General features: G+C 44.0%; 1 protein-coding gene across 15 annotated transcripts in view; it reads right to left on the bottom strand.

The window, feature by feature from the left end:
- LOC141105954 (scavenger receptor cysteine-rich domain-containing protein DMBT1) overlaps positions 1-23,980 on the bottom strand; it is a 150,924-nt gene that overhangs the window by 35,154 nt on the left and 91,790 nt on the right. For 12 of the 15 annotated variants that reach the window (XM_073596206.1, XM_073596199.1, XM_073596204.1 and 9 more), the window contains 3 exons: positions 21,565-21,588; positions 20,891-20,926; positions 847-873 (listed from right to left, as the gene is read on the bottom strand). In XM_073596206.1, coding sequence (XP_073452307.1) covers positions 847-873; positions 20,891-20,926; positions 21,565-21,588 — 87 coding nt within the window. The remainder of the gene's footprint in view (positions 1-846; positions 874-20,890; positions 20,927-21,564; positions 21,589-23,980) is intronic. The other 3 variants (XM_073596207.1, XM_073596202.1, XM_073596195.1) reach the window with 1 other exon arrangement.

A 23,980-nucleotide genomic window follows, 5' to 3' on the forward strand; every position in this document is an offset into this window, starting at 1 on the left:
GATTTATGTTGGTCCCAAGCATGTTTGAAGCCATTTATTGTTGACTGTCTCACTAACTCTGCTGGAAGTGTATTCCAAGCATCAACTACCCTTTCTGCAAAATAATACTTTCTTGAATTGGTTTTGAACTTTCCTCCAGTTAGTTTGAGGCCATGTCCCAGAGTTCTTGACTTTGGTTTCATATTGAAAAAAACTGCCTTCCTGAACCTTATTCACCCCCTTGATGTATTTAAAGGTTTCAGTCATGTCACCCCTTTCCCTTTTTTCCTCCAGACTGTACATATTAAGTTCCTAAAGTCTCTCTTAATATGTTTTATCCCCCAGAGCGTTCACCATTTTTGTTACCCATCTCTGGACTTGTTCTATCTTATCAATATGTGAGGTCTCCAGAACTGGACACAATATGAGGTCTCACTAAAGATCTATAGGGGAATCAGCATCTCCCTTCTCCTGCTGGTGACCCCTCCAATGATGCATCCTAGAATTCTGATTGCTTTCCCCACTGCCTGGTTACACTGTTCATTTTGCAATCAACTGAAATAAGTACCCCCAAATCTCTTTTTTCTGTAATGCTGGCTAGCACTCTGTTGTACTCTCTCAGGGGATTCTTTTTCCTTAGGTGCATTATTTTACATTTATAAACAGTTAACTGAAGCATTGAAGACAAAACAAAATGTTGGCCCAGGATTCAATCATTTTTTCAACTAAATACAATAAAAAAATGTGCGATTTTTGGATAATAATTATTATCCAAAATGGTGGTGCTATACCACCTTTTGAGTTTCTCTGCCTGAAGTTATTTCAGTGATGAAAGCAATTAACATTTCATTTTTTTTCTTTACTTACCAGATCCATATTTTCCTGTAGCAGCACCTGATGAGTGAAACGTGTTTAATTTGGGACTCAAAGAACAGTGTACAATCCAATGTGCTACACTATTGTTTTAGGAACAACAACTTAATCATACAAATGCAATGTGATCATTATACTCACTAAAAATACTTTTCCCACACTTGAAGAATAAACCTACTATTTAAAAAAAAAATACTAACACAGCATAACGGTTAATGAGAAATCCATGCATTCTAACAATACCGAACCTAAAGAATTAAAAGGTTTTTTTTTAAAACAATTTTTAAACCTTTGAAATTCCTGAATTAAAATGTATTTAATATATAGTAGTAAAAAAATCCTTTATTACAGTAAAAATACTAAATCAGCCTAAATCCTAACTTATTAGCAACGCTGCCATCTAGTGTTCACTAACCAAAAAGGAGAAATATGAGACGGAATACATTATATTCCACAGTATATAGGGGAATGACCTTACTACATAATGTAAATGAATATATAAATAGATCTTAATAAAAAATTATACAGATTCTATTACATTTTATTCAGGATTTTCAAAGGTTTAAAAATTGTTAATGGATTTATGAGATTTTATTTTCTTCATGGATCATGGATACCATCATTGTAAATGTTTTGTTTAGTATAGATTTTTTTACATTGATACATGTGATTACAATGTTTATTGCATTAATGTAATAGCATATGGTTTGTCTAGGGTGTTTGGGGAATCCGACATACATAGCTTGTCTATTAATTGGATAAAATAATCTGTCCTGGGTAATATGTTTACAATGCTATTATTGTAACCAGTGATAATTTGCTACTGGGTATAAAAAGATTCAAGAAAATGACGGTAGCTTGACTTCTTGATGATGTATGCATGCGCAAAATGCATTGAGGTTTGAGCTGCTGACGCTACTTCCAGGTTTGCGCCTGACGTCATTTCCAGGTCCGTGGAACACACGCCGGCTCTGGGATAGCGGTGGTGGTACGGGACTGCTCTCTTCAGCTACTGTAGCTGTGTGTGTTGGTGCCCATACATCTGTACTCTCATGCATATAGTTTATTTGTATTTTTATGCTAAATAAAATATACTACACAATATACCCCCACTGTTTTTTGGATCGTTTTATCCTGGGAATATGCTCTCAATCTTTTGCTGGCTGGAATTCCGCCAGCAAAAGTCCGATGGAGCATACACACGGTCGCATTTTCGAACCAGAAGCTCTCATCGGACTTTTGCTGGCGGAATTTCCACTCGTGTGTATGGGGCATAAGGCTTGCACCTACGTATATTATTCACATAGTATAGCTTGCTGCCTCACAGCTGGGAGATTGGATAGCTATAACCACCTGTCCAAGCTTTAGAAAGTAGGAAGCACATGACCGCTGATTGCTCGGTTCTCAGGGCCGCTCTGAGCAGAGAGCAATGACTGTCAGCCACTGGCTCTCTGCTCTGCCCCTCCAGCACTCACTCGAGCGCCAAGCAGGAGAGGGGATGTGAGTGGGCGGCTCAGGCTCTCAGCGGCACGCATGTAAGTGCACCCCAGTGACACAAATGGGATGTATGCCCAAAAAAGCTTTAGCCATACTGCAAAATCTAAAAAAAAACAAAAACTTATGTATAATATAGTAAGTGGAATGATTGGTAAATTCACTGGGTGGTTTGCTGCAGTATTTATAAGCATTATCCGACAGAGTATTACATGCTACCATTTGCTGTACATTTCCATTTTTCTACTCAGGTCTCAGTTTGATGTATTATTAATCGTAATAAGCGAGTCTGCTGGGGTTCTATTTTACAAGGGTTTGGTGAATCCTATTCAAAATTCTGTGAACTCGAACTTATAAGCAAGTCCCATTGAAGTCTATTGGAGTGAATCTTGTTAAAGTCTGGACGTTTTTAGGTCTAATAGGCAAATTACTGTCAAAAGGGCATAGGTAACCGGGCACTGCCATTGGGGCACATGTTTCAATGCAATAAAAAAAAAAAAAAAAATTACTAAACTGTAGGGAAAGATTATTTTCATGCACTTCAAAGGCAACAGTGAAAATCCATAAATACTTTATCTAGCATGTTTAGGGTATGCTTTAAAGCCAGGGACGTGCGGTGAGGTCAGTGGCTGGTGAGGCACTGGCTAGTACCACACATGTGAGGTATCGCCGGGAATGTTGGAGCGAGAGCAATAATTCTAGCACTAGACCTCCTCTGTAACTCTAAACATGTAAACTGTAAAAATGTTTAAAACGTCGACGACGGAGGAAATTTTTAAGTACTTAAGCTTGGCGCCATTCCACAAGTGTGCGCAATTTTTAAAGCGTGACATGTTAGGTATCTATTTACTTGGCGTAACATCATCTTTCAAATTATACATATACAAAAAAAATCAGGCTAACTTTAGTGTTTTTGTTTTTTTATTCGTGAAACTTTTTCTTCCAAAAAAAAAGTGTTTGAAAAATTGCTGTACAAATACCGTGTGACATAAAAAGTTTCAGCAACTACCATTTTATTCCCTAGGGTGTCTGCTAAGAAAATATATATGATGTTTGGGGGTTCTGAGCAATATTCTAGCAAAAAATTATGATGTTTACATGTAGGAGAGAAGTGTCAGAATAGGCCTGGGTGGAAAGTGGTTAATTAACATATGTAAGTAATATAAAATAATTATGATATATTGTTTTTTAATGTAACTTACTACGTTTTCAAAAACTGTACTCAAGCTTGGCTTAATGAACAAAATTACTGGAGTTTGAAGTTATAACTTCAAACCAGTAATTTCACAGTAAATAGATACATAATAAATGATTATGTAAAAAAGTACCTTTTCAGCAGCAGCAGATTTTCCCTCTTAACTGCGTGAGAAAAACATGGGATTATGGGTAAACCTTACACCCATAAATTTCCCTCTTAACTGCGTGAGAAAAACATGGGATTGTGGGTAAACCTTACACCCATAAACCCATGTTTTTTCCTTCTAGTTAAGAGGGCTGGGCTGAAAGGGAGCATTTGTCTTTTAGACACATGCCCCCTTCTAGGACACTGCAGTGAGAGGACAGCCTCCACTGCAGATTTTTTTATTGGAAAACTTGGACCAATGATGCTTTACCATTGGTCCAAGACTCCAAGCTGTACATTGAACTCAGTGCCTCTGACAAGAAGTCATCCTCTCAGTCTGCTGCAAACAGTGTGTGACAGCTTGTATTTAAACTGGCTGTGCTGTATGTAGTTTCTGACAGGCTGCGCAAGCAGCCCTGTATCACCGGAACCATAGATGCCCCAAATTTTGACCAGTGGTAGGGTAGGACTTCGGCTACCTACCCCATAATTTGGGGTCTCTGTGGCCCCAGGTCACCAATCTATGACCCTCGAAGCTCGATCACTTTGCCTCACCTGCCTCCCCTGACTGCACCTCCCTGTTTAAAGCTGCATGTGGTTTTACAGAACAGTATGATAGCAACAGTTACACTGGCAGCACATATTTGGTTGTGAAATTGAAATTTTCGTTTTACAAATAGCTGGACTTACACACAGCAGAAGCACCCATCTGATTAAAAGCTTTTTTCAAGTAGCTTTAACAGACACCTGCTTTTTCATCAAATAGTAATACACCTGCTTTGCCAAACATATACAGTAGAACATGGCCAGTCGTTTTCTGTGGTTGTCCATGTTCTCACTGATTCAAAACTGTCCTGCCTCAGGCCAATTTCTATCAAGCTTTCATTAACAATTAGAAACCACCGATTTTACAGCAGTGTAAAACTTGCCAGCAGCAGGACATTTTTATTGAAAGAGAATTGTCCAAAATGTATAAAACAAGAAGTACAACCCAATGTTTCATTATATGAATTAAAGAGGAAGTAAACTTCCTAGCAAACTTTTACTTATAGGTAAGCCTATAATAAGGCTTACCTATAAGTATTGAAAATATCTCCTAAACCTGTATAGTGTAGGTGATCTTTCCAGTGCATGCAGCCAGTGATATCACTGGTGCATGCACTCTGAAGAAACAGCCCACGTGTGCCGTTCCTTCCGAGCCTGTGCTGTGAATGGCGGCTCCCGCGCACATGTGCGGGAGTGATGTCATCGCGGCTACGGCCAACAGTGCCGGAGCCCATGAACCTGGAAGAAGCTCTGGGAAAGATGTCGGCTGTGACAGCGGTGTGCGGGGACCACTGCAACAGCTTTGTTTTAAAAGTAAGTATTTCATAATGAGCTAGTATGCAATGTATACTAGTTCATTATGCCTTTGTCTTGCAGGGTTTTTTTGGGGGGGTATTTTTTTTCAGAAGTTTACAACCTCTTTAAGAGACTGCATATGATATGGTACTGTTAAATTGGCCAGCAGCTATACATTTTTAATGAGGGAGGATTAGCCAAAATGTACAAAAGCAAAAAGGTACAAGCAGGTGTTTTACTACACATGCAGCCAAGAGCTGGCTGTTTTATTACCTTCACTTATGGATTCTCCTCCATGTGCTATGCATGGAGCTTTTTCCCCCTAGTGCCCAACATGGGGAATAATAACATCACTTTCTGAATGCAGAGGACAAGCCATTCCCTGATAGCAGAGGGTTGTGGGACATGTAGTCCGGTCACCTGGATTTACACTTGACTTAATATTGTTTGAAACTACAAGTTTCAGAGTGCTGAAAGACTTCAGGAATTCTAGGCAAGCAGATAAATTGGACTGTCCTGGGTGGGCTCGCTCTCTTGGGACATGGCTTCAGAGCTGCAAGAGCAGGAGGCTATCACTCTGGGTGCTGTTAACGGGCGCCATGGCCTAGGCAGAGCTGGGACCTCTCACCTGAGTGCAGGGTGGCTATCGCTGTCACTGCATCCGCTGCATTGCTGACCGTGTTCATGTTCTCTACACACCCACGGGCAGTCATTGCTGGATTCCTTGGACTACAGATTGCCAGTTGGGCACCACACAACAAGCAGCAGATATTCAAGAGCCTGCACAAGGACATCCTGCTTCACAGGACCTGTGTATCGGCTGGATTGGTAAGCGGGCAGAATCCCATCTTATCTCTGACACTTTACCTAAAGACACTGCATGCAGACACCTTTACATCTGACCAGTTGGAGGGTCTTTGCTGGGGAAAATACAACATCTATTACATTCAGCCTCATTCGCTTACCACTACACAGTAACATCTCCGGGCCAGGAGCGTAACTACCACCATAGCGACCCATGCGGGCACTATGGGGCCCGCAGCCAAGTGGGGCCCAGTGAGGATGAGAGCACCGCCGACACAGTCTCCCAGCCAGGGGAAGAGAGAGGAGAGGAAGAGGCAAGCTGTGACCTGTGCCCAATGCAGCGTGACCTGTGCCCAATACAGCGTTGCCTGTGCCCAATACATCCTGGTCTGCCTGTGCCCCATACAGCCTCACCTGTGCAGAGGAAGAGGCAAGCCACCCGGATCAGCAGAGAGCTGAATTGCCCAATGTAATATCTTTCATTAGAACTTCCAGTGTTCCCCGGGGCTCACGTCACATAGCTCCAACTCTTGGCCCGGTGCCTTTGATAGACAGAACGCCAGTCCAATGCGGGATGTGTGATGTCATCAAAGGCGTCAGGCCAAGAGGTGGGGCTATGTGACGATGAGCCCCGGGAAGACGGGAAATTCAAATGAAAGCTATTACAGCGGGCAATCCCGCTCTCTGCTGATCCGGGTGGCTTGCCTCTTCCTCTGCACAGGTGAGGCTGTATGGGGCACAGGCAGACCAGGCTGCATTGGGCACAGGTCACGCTGTATGGGGCACAGGTCACGCTGCATTGGGCACAGGTCACGCTGCATTGGGCACAGGTCACGCTGCATTGGGCACAGGTCACACTGTATGGGGCACAGGTCACGCTGCATTGGGCACAGGTCACGCTGTATGGGGCACAGGTCATGCTGCATTGGGCACAGGTCACGCTGTATGGGGCACAGGTCACGCTGTATGGGGCACAGGTCACGCTGTATGGGGCACAGGTCACGCTGCATTGGGCACAGGTCACGCTGCATTGGGCACAGGTCACGCTGTATGGGACACAGGTAACGCTGTATGGGGCACAGGTCATGCTGCATTGGGCACAGGTCACGCTGTATGGGGCACAGGTCACGCTGCATTGGGCACAGGTCACGCTGTATGGGGCACAGGTCACGCTGTATGGGGCACAGGTCACGCTGTATGGGGCACAGGTCACGCTGCATTGGGCACAGGTCATGCTGTATGGGGCACAGGTCACGCTGCATTGGGCACAGGTCACGCTGCATTGGGCACAGGTCACGCTGCATGGGGCACAGGTCAGCTGCATGGGGCACAGGTCACGCTGTATGGGGCACAGGTCACGCTGCATTGGGCACAGGTCACGCTGCATGGGGCACAGGTCACGCTGCATTGGGCACAGGTCACGCTATATGTGGCACAGGTCACGCTGCATTGACACTAGGGCAGCTGTGGGGGAGCTGTTTGCAGGGGGGCCCCATACAACATTTTGCTATGGGGCCCTGCTATTTCTAGTTACGCCCCTGCTCCGGGCCCCAAGATAGCTAGATCTAGATCAAGGATATACATACTCCAAGGACCTCCTTTCATCAAACAGAATCTGCTCATGAACCAGTGGCAGATTACAACTACCTTATAGATTTACAACCGTTTATTAAAGGGGAACTCCTACAGAAACCTTATATATTGTTTACTTTATACTTCTTGTGGCATCAGGGCCTAGAGGGAGTGGACTGACTAAAAGTCTTCTCTTCCCCCAATTGTTTCTGGGGTCATAAAACCTGTTACAGACTGTTTATTATAGTCATTTGACCATTTAACTTATTGTTATTGCTATTTCATTGTGTGTTCTGGTGATCTCATTTTAGTGTAATGCCACTCAAATTGGGTTATGCCTGTAAATTTTATAGTCCTGTTGACCTAACCTCCCAGTAAAGTGTTGACTTGCAATTCCTACAAATAATTGGTGTCTTTGCATTGTATGTTTGCTTGAAGTATGTCAGAACCCAGATTGTTAGGAGTGTCAGGGGGCTTGCAAGGTCGGGGCAACAAATGGGGACAAGCAACTTCCAATGGCCCTTGCGGGGGAGGCGCAACACACAAATTTAGAGACCACAGATGATGCAGTAGTGTAAAATTGGCAAGCAGCAGTTCTTGCACTTAGTTATTTTTTTCTTTCAAAGAATACATTGGAGTGCTTTAAACAAAAAACATCTACAAAATAATAGTCAACAACAAAAGAATTCTCCACTTTGAGTACCTCAAACGCAAATATAGGCCCTACCAAAGCCTTTTTAATAGAATGGTCTTGCAGCAAAAGAAAAAATAAAAGGTTTCTATGGACAGGGCAGATGCTAGAAGTGACCAATGACCTCAAATCAGCCACAACATAAGATGAAAGACAAGAAAGTTCCTAATAATAAGAATAAATTAAAAACTGAAAAGGGGTTGATTGCCCAAAGAGCTAGTAATCACAATTAAAGTACCGGCGGGGATACCCGCACCAACCATCCTTTGCACAGGAGGCACCTCCTATGGGCTTTTGTGGCTTTACTTAAAAGCCTCCCCATAAACACGAGGAACTAGTTTATACCTGTAAATAAGGCTTTATGCATACATCAAACCGATGTCTTGAAGCTCACGAGTGGATATATTTATTGCATCTCCTTGGTGTTTAGGGATGGCTATGTAAATCTCCTTTTTGATATCAACATACATGACAAGATATCGGATATACAGCTATATCCTCCATTTAATAGTCTACTTTGACTGAATTACCAATAGAATCATCGGTGTCCTTGGTTACACTGGAGGTGAGATTCTCTCCCCCCGAACTTAAGGGTCACAAAACTGGTTCATTTTTTTCATCCATTCGGTGGTAAGGATTCATTCTGGTCCATATTCTGTTTTATGTGGTGTCACCCTCACTTGATCTCAGGGTTTATCAGCACCTACCCAGTATGTCCTGAGGAAGCTATTAAAATTGTGAAACGCGTTGACAAGAAGACATGCAGGAGTCTATGGATTCTACTTATTGATATCCTTTTACACTTAGTGTTTACACAGTTTTTGATATAATATACTTAGATCCTAACCTCTATGTCTACTTTATTGGGTATCTGCTGACCTTGTCAGTTAGTAGGGTGTTCTTTGTCTGTTATATGTGATTTTAATGATTTGTAATAAAGACTTTATATTTTTACTAAGTTACTTCCTCATGTTTTGGCGATAAAGTCCGCTATGTTTTCAACTCATTCAATCCTTTCGCACAATTAAAGTACAATTTTTTTTATCCAACCCTAATCTCTCCTTATGTAGTTTGCCAGCTTTCCATATGCTTTCTCTACAGCAGCTTCCAATTCACTGACACTATGACTGCTTTGTGCCCCCCGCCCTCTTTTTATAGTGTGGGAGCTGGCTTAACTAAATCCCTATTTTTATGCCTTCTAGGTGTGCTGGCCATAATTCAAACACCAGCTGGTGTATTATTCTGACAGGTGGATCTGCACATAAATTCACCGGTACTTTGAATCTCAAACCCACAGGATTCTAACCCATGGTAGCGATAAACTAAACTCATCCCTAATTTTTTATACTGCAATTCTAACAGCCAGAGTCCTATTCTTTTGGGTATTTACCACTGCTTCCTGTTGAGGACAGGCTGTGCACGCTCCTGCTCGCTGACTGCTACACACATTTCTGCACTTTTGAGGTCATGAAAATAAGAATTTTAACCTTTAAATTATCATTTGCATTGATAATCAGGCAATTGCACTGCATTTACCACTGCAGAAGTTTTTAACTTCCCCCGAATGTGCAGGGTGAATGCTGGGTAATGGTTGCATAAGCAGCAAAATCTAAGCAGGCTGAAAATTCAAATTAGGTTGCCTGTAATATAAGTATTATAGTATGTTTGTATGGTTTTCTAAGTAATAAAAAGATGTATGTTTTAAGCTAGAGCTTGTCAAATAGTGCTGGCCTTGAAAGTTTAACCACTTCCCACAAATGGATGTACCCGTATGTCCTTGGGTTTCAGTGGCTCTACCAGGGTCATGGCTGCAGCTGTAGTTATGACTAGGGATGAGCTTTCTCTTCGAGTCAAACATGAGTTTGACACGAACATTGGCTGTTCGATCGTTTCGACTAAGATCAAACATTATGGGGCGTTCGCGCCAAATTTGAGCGGTGCGTCATGCCCCATAATGCACTGCGTCATCGCAGTGCATTGCTGGGTGATGATTGGCCAAGCATGCACTATGACCCGCATGCTTTGGCCAATCACAACACCGTCAGCATGGAGAGCCATAATTGGCCAAAGGCAGGGTACCTTTGGCCAATTATGGCTCAGGGGGTTAAATCCACATCTCACACTATATAAGGCCGCCTGCACGTCGGCCCTGTGTAGTGTGTTGCTGGCGTTAGATTGAGCAAGCAGTCCGTTCCTTGTGTACTGTTTCTAATCTACTTTAGGCAGGCAGGTGATTTAGTTAGCTGCAATGTATTTTATATATATATATATATATATATATATATATATATATATACACAGTCAGACTGGTATATATATATACACTGTATCCAGTTTAGCTAGATCTCACTGCAGTCCGTTCCTGGTGTACTGTTTCTAATCTACTTCAGGCAGGCAGGTTATTCAGTTAGCTGCAGTATATTTAATATATATACAGTGGGGACGGAAAGTATTCAGACCCCCTTAAATTTTTCACTCTTTGTTATATTGCAGCCATTTGCTAAAAATCATTTAAGTTCATTTTTTTCCTCATTAATGTACACACAGCACCCCATATTGACAGAAAAACACAGGATTGTTGACATTTTTGCAGATTTCTTAAAAAAGAAAAACTGAAATATCACATGGTCCTAAGTATTCAGACCCTTTGCTCAGTATTTAGTAGAAGCACCCTTTTGATCTAATACAGCCATGAGTCTTTTTGGGAAAGATGCAACAAGTTTTTCACACCTGGATTTGGGGATCCTCTGCCATTCCTCCTTGCAGATCCTCTCCAGTTCTGTCAGGTTGGATGGTAAACCTTGGTGGACAGCCATTTTTAGGTCTCTCCAGAGATGCTCAATTGGGTTTAAGTCAGGGCTCTGGCTGGGCCATTCAAAAACAGTCACGGAGTTGTTGTGAAGCCACTCCTTCGTTATTTTAGCTGTGTGCTTATGGTCATTGTCTTGTTGGAAGGTAAACCTTCGGCCCAGTCTGAGGTCCTGAGCACTCTGGAGAAGGTTTTAGTCCAGGATATCCTTGTACTTGGCCGTATTCATCTTTCCCTCAATTGCAACCAGTCATCCTGTCCCTGCAGCTGAAAAACACCCCCACAGCATGATGCTGCCACCACCATGCTTCACTGTTGGGACTGTATTGGACGGGTGATAAGCAGTGCCTGTTTTTCTCCACACATACCGCTTAGAATTAAGGCCAAAAAGTTCTATCTTGGTCTCATCAGACTAGAGAATTTTATTTCTCACCATCTTGGAGTCCTTCAGGTGTTTTTTTTAGCAAACTCCATGTGGGCTTTCATGTGTCTTGCACTGAGGAGAGGCTTCCGTCAGGCCACTCTGCCATAAAGCCCTGACGGATGGAGGGCTGCAGTTATGGTTGACATCCTACAACTTTCTCCCATCTCCCCACTGCATCTCTGGAGCTCAGCCACAGTGATCTTTGGGTTCTTCTTTACCTCTCTCACCAAGGCTCTTCTCCCCCGATAGCTCAGTTTGGCCGGACGGCCAGCTCTAGGAAGGGTTCTGGTCATCCCAAACATCTTCCATTTACGGATTATGGAGGACACTGTGCTCTTAGGAACCTTAAGTGCAGCAGAAATTTTTTTATAACCTTGGCCAGATCTGTGCCTTGCCACAATTCTGTCTCTGAGCTCTTCAGGCAGTTCCTTTGACCTCATGATTCTCATTTGCTCTGACATGCACTGTGAGCTGTAAGGTCTTATATAGACAGGTGTGTGGCTTTCCTAATCAAGTCCAATCAGTATAATCAAACACAGTTGGACTCAATTGAAGGTGCAGAACCACCTCAAGGATGATCAGAAGAAATGGACAGCACCTGAGTTAAATATATGAGTGTCACAGCAAATGGTCTGAATACTTAGAACCATGTGATATTTCAGTTTTTCTGTCAATATGGGGTGCTGTGTGTACATTAATGAGGGAAAAAAATAAACTTAAATGATTTTAGCAAATGGCTGCAATACAACAAAGAATGAAAAATTTAAGGGGGTCTGAATACTTTCCGTCCCCACTGTATATATGTATATATATATATATATATATATATATATATATATATATATATATGTATATGTATATGTATATATATATATATATATCCACTGTATCCAGTTTAGCTAGATCTCACTGCAGACCGTTCCTGGTGTACTGTTTCTAATGTACTTCAGGCAGGCAGTTGATTCAGTTAGCTGCAGTGTATTTAGTATATATATATATATATACATCCTGGCTTTGTATACACTGTATCCTGTGTAGTTAGATCTGACTGCAGGCCATTCCTGGTGTACGTATTCAAATACACTTCCAGGCAGGCAGGCCAGGCAGGTTATTCAGTGATCTGCAGTGTATAAAATATATATACATACAGTCTCCAACATATATATATGCACTGCATTCTAGTCTAGCCAAGCCTATATCTGACTGCAGGCCATTGCTGGTGTATGTTTTCAAATACACTTTCAGGCAGGCAGGCAGGCAAGTGATTCAGTGATCTGCAGTGCATTAAATATATATACAGTCTCCAACATATATATATATCCACTGCATTCCAGTCTAGCCAAGCCTATATCTGACTGCAGGCCATTGCTGGTGTATGTTTTCAAATACACTTTCGGGCAGGCAGGCAAGTGATTCAGTGATCTGCAGTGCATTAAATATATATACAGTCTCCAACATATATATATCCACTGCATTCCAGTCTAGCCAAGCCTATATCTGACTGCAGAGCATTGCTGGTGTATGTTTTCAAATACACTTTCAGGCAGGCAGGCAAATGATTCAGTGATCTGCAGTGCATTAAATATATATACATTCTCCAACATATATATATATATATATCCACTGCATTCCAGTCTAGCCAAGCCTATATCTGACCGCAGGCCATTGCTGGTGTACGTTTTCAAATACACTTTCAGGCAGGCAGGCAAGAGATTCAGTGATCTGCAGTGCATTAAATATATATACTGTCTCCTACATATATATCCACTGCATTCTAGTCTAGCCAAGCCTATATCTGACTGAAGGCCATTCCTGGTGTACGTATTCAAAGACACTTTCAGGCAGGCAGGCCAGGCAGGTGATTCGGTGATCTACAGTGCATAAAGATATATATACTGTCTCCTACATATATATCTACTGCATTCTAGTCTAGCCAAGCCTATACCTGACTACAGGCTATTGCTGGTGTGCATTTTCAACGACACTTTCAGGCAGGCAGGCAGGCAGGCGATTCAGTGATCTGCAGTGCATAAAAATATATATATAGTCTCCTACATATATATCCACTACATTCTAGTCTACCCAAGCCTATACCTGACTACAGGCCATTCCTGGTGTAATTTCTAGTAAACTTCAGCTGGTCTTTTGCTAATCCAATTTTACAGCATGTCTGGAAGGCCACTAAGGAAAGGCAGACACTCTCAAGCCACTAAAGAGGGCAAGCAGGCTCTGTGTCTACAGTCATCAGTGCTGGTCGTGGACACGGTGCATCCTCAGCATGTGGCTGTGGGGCACGCTTGTGCTTATTTTTCGACAGCTGGCCGTGTTGAGCCACAACATGCAGAAGAGTTGGTAGAGTGGATCACAAAGCCGTCCTCATCCTCCTCATCCTCTGTCATCCAGGCTAAGACAAGTTTGGCTGCCAATGCAACTGCCAAAGCGGCCTATTCCATCGGCTCAATGGCATCAGTCACTCCTTCCCTAGCCCCACCATCATGTCCTGAGGAGTCCCCCCGAACTGTTCAACCACAGTGTCGGATACATGTTGCAGGAGGATGCGCAGCATTTTGAAGGCTCCGATGATGGTACCCAGGTTGAGGATGAAGGCAGTAACGTGAGCCCAGAGAAAGGGGGTGCCCAAGAAGGACAAAAAACTGGCAGTCATGTTCCCCCAGCTGCAGCATACTGCCAGGTTTGCTCCAGTGGCGAGGAGGGAGGGGATGATGAGGTCACTGACTCTACGTGGGTGCCTGATAGAAGAGAGGAGGAGGGGGAGGCACATCTCCAACAAGGCAGGATGCCCTCCAGGGGCCAGCTTAAAGTGGAGTTCCACCCAAAAATGGAACTTCCACTTTTTGTATTCCTCCCCCCCTCCGGTGTCACATTGGGCACCTTTCAGGGGGGAGGAGGGAGCAGATACCTGTCTAATACAGGTATTTGCTCCCACTTCCTGGCATAGATCACAGTGGCGCTTGCAGTGACCTATGCCACTTCCTACCCCGTCCTCCCCCGTTGTATTCTGGGAGACACACAGGTCCCAGAACACAGCAGGGACCTGAGAGGACGCACAGCGCGACTCGCGTATGCACAGGTATTCCCTTACCGAGGATGGCCGCGGCAGCAGCCGAGAGCCGAAGGACAGATCGGCTTCGGCTACCGACATCGCAGGCTTCCTGGACAGGTAAGTGTCCATATATTAAAAGTCAGCAGCTGCAGTATTTGTAGCTGCTGGCTTCTAATATTTTTTTTCAGCGAACCTCCGCTTTAAGGACAGCCAACCGACTGCATTACACCACAGAGCTCCGCATGTGCAGGGCGCTGCTGACTCCACGCGTTTTTTCAAAAGTTCTTTGGTGTGGGCCTTTTTTGAGACATGTGCAGCAGATCGCACCGTTGTTGTTTGCAACATATGTCTGAAGCGCACCAAGCGTGGCCAAAACAGCAGCCGCTTGGGCACCACATGCTTGATCAGACATATGTCGAGCTCCCATGCAGTCCGTTGGCAACAGTACTTAAAAGACCCACACCAAATAACAAGGCGGACCTCTCCTTGCTTCTCATCAGCTGGGATCTGCAACCCCACTATACCTTCAGTCCTCTCAGAAACCTGCACTGAGAGGAATTAAGGTGTAGAATTAGGTGTCCCAAGCACTTGCGGGCAATCTGCTAGAGGTACACCTAAATCTGATTGTAGCAGGCAAATTTCCCTACCCCAGTTGCTAAACCATCAAAATAAATTTGGTCCCAGCCATCCACATGCTCAGCAGCTGAATGCTAGTTTGGCTAAATTGCTAGCACTCCAACTCTGCCTTTTCAGCTGGTAGAGTCTGACTCCTTTCGAGAATTTGTGGAATGTGGGGTACCTCAGTGGCAGGTTCCCAAACGGCATTTTTTTCTCTGAAGGCCATTCCGGCTCTCTACCGGCATGTGGAAGGCAATGTCTTGGCCTCGTTGGACAGGGCAGTCAGCGGTAAGGTCCATATTATTGCTGACTCATGGTCCAGCAGGCATGGACAGGGACGTTACCTTTCTTTCACAGCGCACTGGGTAACCCTGCTGGCAGCTGGGAAGGACACAGGACAGGGTGCAGTAATGTTGGAGCTTGTTCCACCACCATGCCTCCAAAATGCTGGTAGTGGTGATTCTGCCACACCTCTCTCCTCCACCTCTCCTCTTCTTCCTCTATGGCCTCTTCCTGTGCAGATTTGTCCTCGGAACAAGAACCGTAGGCGTTCTAGGGGCTACGCAAGCACTCAGGCAAAAAGATGTCATGCGGTGCCTGAGTCTTCTTAGGGGACAGGAGCCACACTGGGGCAGAGATTCTGGCAGCTCGGCAGGGGCAGGTTCAGAGGTGGTTGACGCCATGTCAGCTTCAGCCAGGAATGGTGGTTTGCGACAATGGCACCAACCTTCTCTCTGCCCTCCAACAGTGACACTTGACCCATGTTCCCTGTTTCACTCACGTCCATAATTTGGTGGTGCAGCAGTTCTTGTGCAGGTACCCAGGCTTACAGGATCTCCTGAGGCAGGCCAGGAAAGTCTGTGGGCATTTCCGCCGGTCATATAATGCCAGCACTCGGCTGGCTGACCTTTGAAAGGCATGCAACCTGCCCAAGAACCGCCTCACCTGTGACATGCCCACCAGGTGGAACTCAACGTTGGCAATGCTGCAGCGGCTGCACACACAGCAGAGGGCCATCAATGAGTACCTGTGCGAGTATGGCACCAGGACAGGGTCAGGGGAGCTTGGTTTTTTTTCATCATGCCAGTGGCTAATGATCAAAGATGCATGCACTGTCCTGTCACCATTTGAGGAAGCCACAAGGATGGTGAGCAGTGACAGTGCATGCATCAGTGATACTGTCCCTCTTGTCTTCCTGTTGGAGCACATGCTGCGTGGAATAATGGACAGGGCACTTGAGGCAGAACAGAGGGAGGAAGAGGAGGACTTCCTTACCTCTCAAGGCCCCCTTTATCCAGGCAGTACTCCTGCAGGCACGCCTATCACACAGGAAGAGCAGGAGGAGGAGGATTGTGCCAGCATGGAGGTAGAGCCTGGCACTCAGCATCAGCAGCAGTCTTCAAGGGATTGTTTTCAGTCCCCAGAAACCCATGGACTTGTATGTGGCTGGGAGGAGGTGGCTGCGTATCATGTCGTCCTTAGTGACCCATTGACTCCAGACCAAACTCCTCAGCAAACCTACGCTGCATGGCCTCCCTGATCCTGCAAAGCCTGCGAAAGGACCCTTGGATTCGTGGTATCAAGGAGAGGGATCAGTACTGGCTGGCAACCCTTCTTGATCCACGTTACAAGGGTAAGGTTGCGGAACTTATCCAGCCTTTGCAGAGGGAGCAGAGGATGAAACATCTTTGGGAGGCCTTGCAGAAAGGTTTGTGCAATGCATTTCCAGAGCCTGGGAGGTTGCAATTTCCTGGTCCTACTGGACAACGTGCTGCTGAGGCTTCGGTCAGTCACAGAAGGAACGGTGGAGAAGGTGGCCGTCTGACGGATGCGTTCAGACAATTTTTTAGTCTGCAGCCCCAAGGTCTGACAGTTCCAGCAACCATTGCCAGTGTCTGATTTACATGGTGCACGAATACCTTGGGGCAAGATCAGACTTGGAGACCTTTCCAACCGAAAATCCATTGGGTTACTGGGACTTGAGGATGGATCGTTAGCCAGAGCTTGCACAGTATGCAATTGAGCCACTGGCCTGTCCTGCATCCAGCGTTCTATCTGAATGCACATTCAGTGCTGCTGGAGACTTTGTAACCGATCACAGAGTGCACCTGTCCACAGACTCGGTTGATCAGCCCACCTTCAGAAAAATGAATCAGTCTTGGATCACCAGCTACCAAGCACCTAATGCTGATGTAACCGATTCATTTTTTTATGAATGTGAGATCCCTTGAAGACTGCCTATGCTGATGTTGAGTGACTATCCTGTTATGCTGAGTGACTATCCTATTCCTCCTCAATGTTCATGTTGATAGCTTCTAAGAACATTTTTGGTTCTGTGCACCACCATCAGTGCCTAAAGCCCAATTTTTCTGCCCCTGTTTATCAGGGGCATGTAAATAAAATTTTTGCTGTAATATTTTGCAGCAGGGCTCATTCCTGCGCTCAACTAAAGTATCTGTGAGAGGTTGCAGTGTTGTGGCACCAGCACCAGTGCCTAAGGCCCAATTTTTCTGCCCCTGTTTAACAGGGGCACGTAATTAAAATTTTTGCTGTAATATTTTACAGCAGGGCTCATTCCTGCGCTCAACTAGAGTATCTGTGAGGGGTTGCAGTGTTGTGGCACCACCACAACCGCCTAAGGCCCAATTTTTCTGCCCCTGTTTAATAGGGGTGCGCAATTACAATTTTTGCTGTAATATTTCGCAGCAGGGCACGTTCCTGCGCTCAACTAGAGTATCTGTGAGGGGTTGCAGTGTTGTGGCACCAGCACCAGTGCCTAAGGCCCAATTTTTCTGCCCCTGTTTAACAGGGGCACGTAATTACAATTTTTGATCTAATATTTCACAGCAGAGCTCATTCCTGCACTCAACAACAGAATCTGTGGGGGGTTACAGTGTTGTGGCACCACCACCACTGCCTAAGACCCAATTTTTCTGCCCCTGTTTAACAGGGGCGTGTAATTACAATTTTTGATCTAATATTTCACAGCAGGGCCCGTTCCAGCGCCCACCAAGAGTAACTGTGAGGGCTTACAGTGTTGTGGCACCACCACCACCACCAAAGGCCCAAATTTCTGCAGAGTATATAGGGCAGGCCGTATAGTATATACAGGCGGTCCCCTACTTTCAAACATCCGACTTACAAACGACTCCTACTTACAAACGGAGGGAGACAACATGAAGTGAGAGGAAATCTATCCCTAGGAAAGGAAATTCTCTCCTGTAAGTTAATATGTGTCTCCACTGATGCTTTATTATCACCAATCCTTGTTTCCCTAAAAACCCCACATTTTCAAAATCCAATTGTCATTGGGACAGAAAGTGAAGTGAAATCTTCGGAACAGGGGCACAGACAGCAAAACAAATGTTACAGGGGTGATGATAACCCTTCCCTATGTTATTCAAAAAAGCTTAAAAATAGATTTTCTGGCTGGAGTTACACTTAAAAATGTACCTGTTCCAAATTACAGATTCAACTTAAGAAAAAACCTACAGTCCCTGTCTTGTTTGGACCGCCTGTATACTGCTGTTCAGAGTATGTAGGGCCTGGGAGCCCCACGCCTTTTCTTTTTTTCATTTTTAATATCCATACAAGACCCAAAAGGCCTGGTAATGGGCTGGGGAGTTACCCATGCCGTTTTTCTCAATAATTTTCATCCATATTGCCGAGACCCGACATTACATTACAGCCGAAAGCAGTTTTAAATGACTTTTATTCCTTTAGAAATGTCATTTTGTGCAGGGACTGTTCTAAACACGGGAAACACACGCCACTTTACAGGCATACTATAGATACCCCCCAGGTACAATATTTCACTTTTATTTTTTCACTTTAAGCGTCATTAAAATCACAGCTCCCGAAAAAACTGACATTTTTAAACTTTCTTTTGCATTGATACATGTCCCCTGGAGCAGGACCCGGGTCCCCAAACCCTTTTTATGACAATAACTTGCATATTGGCCTTTAAAATTCACACTTTTGATTTCTCACGTTCGAGACCCATAGACTTTAACGGTGTTTAAATGTTCGCACAAACTTTTGGTACGTTTGCATGTTCTGGATACGAACTGAACCGGGGGTGTTCAGGTCATCCCTAGTTATGACCCTGGTATCTTTTTTGGGGGGGCTGACGATGTTCTATAATGTAAAAGTGATCCAAGCAGCTATACAGTTACCAGATCGCTTTTACATGTGGTGGAAGATGCTCCCCCCACCTCCTTCTTGGGATCTCCTATTCCATTGGGGAGCCTGAGACGGAAACCAGGGGTCAGAGCGGCACACCATAGAGATGAAGGAGAAGCTTCCATTCTCTGGTTATTTCTATGGTGTATGAAACCAAAATCTGATCTTGTTTTGATCAGATGCCTTTGGGGCATAGGAGAGATCTAGGGTCTAATAGATCCCAAATTTCTCAGTAAAGAGTACCTGTTACTGCCCATGCTATCATAAGGGATGTTGTTCATCCCTTGTGATAGCAATAAAGTTTATTTACATTTTTTTTTTTTTAAAAGATAGTGTCAAAGAATTATTTAAAATAAAATAAAAATACAAATTTAAAGTGCCCTAGTCCCCCCCCCCCCCCCCCATGCTCACGTGCAAATGTGAACGCATACTTAGGTCCCACATACATATGTAACATGTTCTTCTCCAGGGCCTTTGCTTTCAGAAATTATATAATGTTTGGGGGTTCTAATTAAGTATCTAGTATACAACAATGCAGATTTTTACATGTATGTGAGAAGTGTCAGAAGTGGTTAAATGTTGGCATTATCACCCTGGCTAGAGTTCCCCTCCTGTGTCATTTAAAAATCTATATTTTAGGTGTTCTGATCTACCATAATCTAGGTGTTTAGGTGTGTAAAAAACAGAAGATCTGGCACATGTGGAAGAAGTGTTGTCTCCAGACTTATCAGACTGTGTAAATCAACAAGCATGCTTGACTCACATTTACAGACATTCTTATACACCAGGGGTCGGCAACCTACGGCCCACGGACACAAAGCCCGCCGCTGCTAAATGTCTGGCCCGTCAATGAACGTGATGAATTCACGCGCACCCGGTCATGGACATTTTAACTTCAGGCAGCTTTCTTGGGATAAAAACCAATGCGGCTAAGAAGCCTCTCCGCTGTTGGAAGTGGACGTTCCCCCCCCCCCCCCCTCGCTGGCCCGCAGACTCAAATGAAACCAGAACTAGCTTCGATTGGGTCTTGGATCTAGTAACCCGGAAGCGTTGTCATGACACCACTTCCGGTTTACAGAAGATTTAAAGGCGCCAAATTTTAAAGAAAAATGACAGAATTCAAATGACAGAATTCAAAACAGCCAAACTTGGCATTTTGAATGCTTTTAAGTGCAAAGGAGGAATTTGGGGTCCCAGATCCCTCCATAAAGAGTACCTGTCACTGCCTATTACTGTCACAAGGGATGTTTACATTCCTTCTGACAGCAATAAAAGTGATCAGAATTTTTCTTTTTAAAAGGGACAATGTAAACATAAAAACAAATTAAATAAAGAAAAAAAAAGAAAAAATGTAAAGCGCCCCATCTCTCCGTGCTCGCACGCAGAAGCATTGCTTATGGAGATTTTTTAAGTACCGTAGTTTGTCGCTATTCCACGTGTGTGCAATTTTAAAGCATAATATTAGGGGGCTGTGTAACATGTAGGGGGGGCAGGCTGTGTAATGTAAAGGGGTCCAGAGGTATTGGGCTGTGTAATGTAAAGGGGTCCAGAAGTGCGGGGGCTGTGTAATGTAAAGGGGTCCAGATTATTATCTTAATTTATTACCAGGTGAATGCAGCCCTTCATGCATTCACATACATTGAATCCGGCCCTTAAGGGGAAAAAGGTTGCTGACCCCTGTTATGCACAATACTTACCAGTGGTATGTCTAGGATTTACTGTTGTAGTTGAAGCTGTAAGATGAAAAATATGTGTTAGTTATATATGTGAAGTTTCTTTTTTTATCTAATTCATGGTAGAACTATGAGTAATTAGTCAAATTTAGCTGGACTTGTTTTGTAATGTTTAAATAAATCATTTTCATTTCATAATTCATCCTTGTGTACAGGCAGAGAGTACAGGAAATTATTAACAATGTGTCAAAGATTCTGAAATGCACTGGTACATGGAAGAGTTAGTAGATGACTTCTGCAGCCAATGGTCATCCAAATTTGTAGCCATTTGTGCTGTGGTATTTCTAGGTATGATAAAAGCACACAACTCAGTTGGAGGTTTTAGTTGCATGTCACCCACCTGGGCTTAGGTGAACCCTGCTGATAGTTATTCTGTTGCAAAGAATTGTGCTGGGACCTGGAAGTAAAATACTTCTGATACATTATGATCTGATTTTCAGATCCTCTGCTCCACGGTTTCCTGCCTAATTCAAACTGTACATATCATGAACTAAGCATAACTAATGTGACAATGGGAATTAAATCCAGGAATACAAAATATCAACATTATTACCTGTCCGGTTGTGACCCCACCTGTCTCAGATTAATATTAAATCAAGAAAATTATATAATATGAAATATATGCATATTGTACCTACCTGGAGGAGTTGTTGAAGGGACTCCTGGTAAAGAAAAAAAATAGCAATAAAATTAGCTATAAAAAAAAAGTTAAAAAGTATTCAGCCACCAAACAAATCACTTTGTCCTAAATTAGTGTATTAAAATGTGTAACCACCTTGCTATTTAATCTAATTTGTTGATGTACTGCAAAGCTATTTTTTTCTAGTAAGCGGGACTTTTCCCCTGTTATGTGGTAGAATCATTTATTACTTCACACAGACTGGGGACAAGGTGCTTTGGTCTGACCCCAAAGCACCTTGTCCCCATGTTGATGGGGACAAGGGCCCCTTCCCAACAACTATTGCCTGGTGGTTGTTGGGGTATGCGGACAGGGGACTTATCGGAATCTGGAAGCCCCCTTTAACAAGGGGACCCCCAGACCCCGGCCTCCCCTCCTGTGTGAATTGGTAATGGGTAACCCTACCATTTCACAAAAAAATGTCAAGAATGGTAAAAAAGACAAGAGACAGCTTGGGACAAGTCCTTTATTAAAATAAATAAATAAATAAAAATGTCCAGCAATGTTCATTCATCTTCTTTCACGCGCCCGATGGACCGAAAAAAATAAAAATAAATAAAAGCCGCAACCGATCCGCCTCCATGGGAGGCTCCCGCCGACTGACGCGTCTTCTCTGTGACAGTTCGTATATAACTGAGGGCGGGCCACCCGGTGACATAAACGGGTGACCCCGCCCCCCCTCTGACCCCCGTGGTGTCAGAGTGCGGTGGGGTTACCCGTTTACGTCACAGATTGGCCCCACCCTCAGTACGATGCACCCCATTACCAATTCACACAGGGAGAGGCCAGGATCTTGGGGTCCCCTTGTTAAAGGGGGCTTCCAGATTCCGATAAGCCCCCCTGCCCGCATACCCCCACAACCAACGGGCAAGGGTTGTGAGGATGAGGCCCTTGTGCCTATCAACATGGGGACAAGATGCTTTGGGGTCAGACCCCAAAGCACCCTCCCCATGTTGAGGGTATGTGGCCTGGTACGGTTCATGAGGGGGGGGCGCTCTCTCATCCCCCCTCTTTTCCTGTGGCCTGCCAGGTTGCGTGCTCGGATAAGGGTCTGGTATGGATTTTGGGGGGACCCCTACGCCATTTTTTCTTTAAATTTGGCACAGGGTTTCCCTTAATTTCCATATCAGACCTGAAGGGCCTGGTATGGATTTTAGGGGGACCCCCACGCAATTTTTTTTTTTTAATTTTGGTTTGGGGTCCCCCTTAATATTCATACAAGACCCAAAGGGCCTGGTAATGGACTGGGGGGGCCATGCTGTTTTTTTTTCAATGAGTTTTATCTATATTGCCGAGACCCGACAATTTATTACAGCCGTGATCAGTTTTAAATGCAATTTTTCCTTTAGAAATGTCATTTTGCTGCGGTACTGTTCTAAGCACTGGAAAAAATGTGCCACTTTGCAGGCATACTATAGACACCCCCCAGGCACAATATTTAAAGGAATATTTCATATTTATTGTTTCACTTTAAGCATTAAAAAAATCACTGCTCCCGAAAAAACGGGCGATTTAAAAAAAAACTTTGCATTGATTGACCCCTGGAGCAGGACCCAGGTCCCTAAACACTTTTTATGACAATAACTTGCATATAAGCCTTTAAAATTAGCACTTTGTATTTTTCATGTTAATGTCCCATAAACTTTAACGGTGTTCCGGGGGCTTTTAAATTTGCAGCGAAAACCGCATATTGTTCGCTGTTCGGCGAACAGGCAAACACCTGATGTTCGAGTCGAATTTACATTCGACCTGAACATCAGGCTCATCCCTACAATGTAGTACTGAAAACAGGAGAAGTGCTGAAAGTCTGTAAAATTCACCATATACTATACAATCTGATTGTACAATCTCCTTTAGAGCTACCATCAACTAAGTAGCGAAAGGGCCTGCCTAATAGGATACAGAGTGATTGAATAGATAGTGTCTCCTCCTTTTCTATAGCCTTGGTAAATCTAAAGGAAATCATACAGAGCTTGTACAATCAGATTGTATAGTGTATGTCCACATTTATACATCTAAAATTAACCAGTCGCACTTTCAGCCATTAATTGTTAATGGCACCCCAAACACAGAAGCAAAACACACACATTTTGCCATGTGAAAAAACACAGCAAAATGTCCACCAAAATGTCCCTTGAGTTACTTTGTCACATGGAGGGCAGCCTATTGAAATCAAGGGCTATGCTATGTGTGTTGCAGGAAAAACCAGCCAGAAAACATGAGCTCCCACTATGCTAGGTGTGAATGGGGCCTGAAAGTGGAAAGACGAATGAGGCTCCATTCACATCTGTGTGTTTACGAAGGCATGGCAAACTGTACAGAAAATACATGCTTTGCCACTCATTTTGGTAACGCGCTGCAAATGCACATCACAC

Source organism: Aquarana catesbeiana, linkage group LG08, assembly GCF_042186555.1.
Source record: "Aquarana catesbeiana isolate 2022-GZ linkage group LG08, ASM4218655v1, whole genome shotgun sequence".
In the NCBI taxonomy this organism is placed as follows: domain Eukaryota; kingdom Metazoa; phylum Chordata; class Amphibia; order Anura; family Ranidae; genus Aquarana; species Aquarana catesbeiana.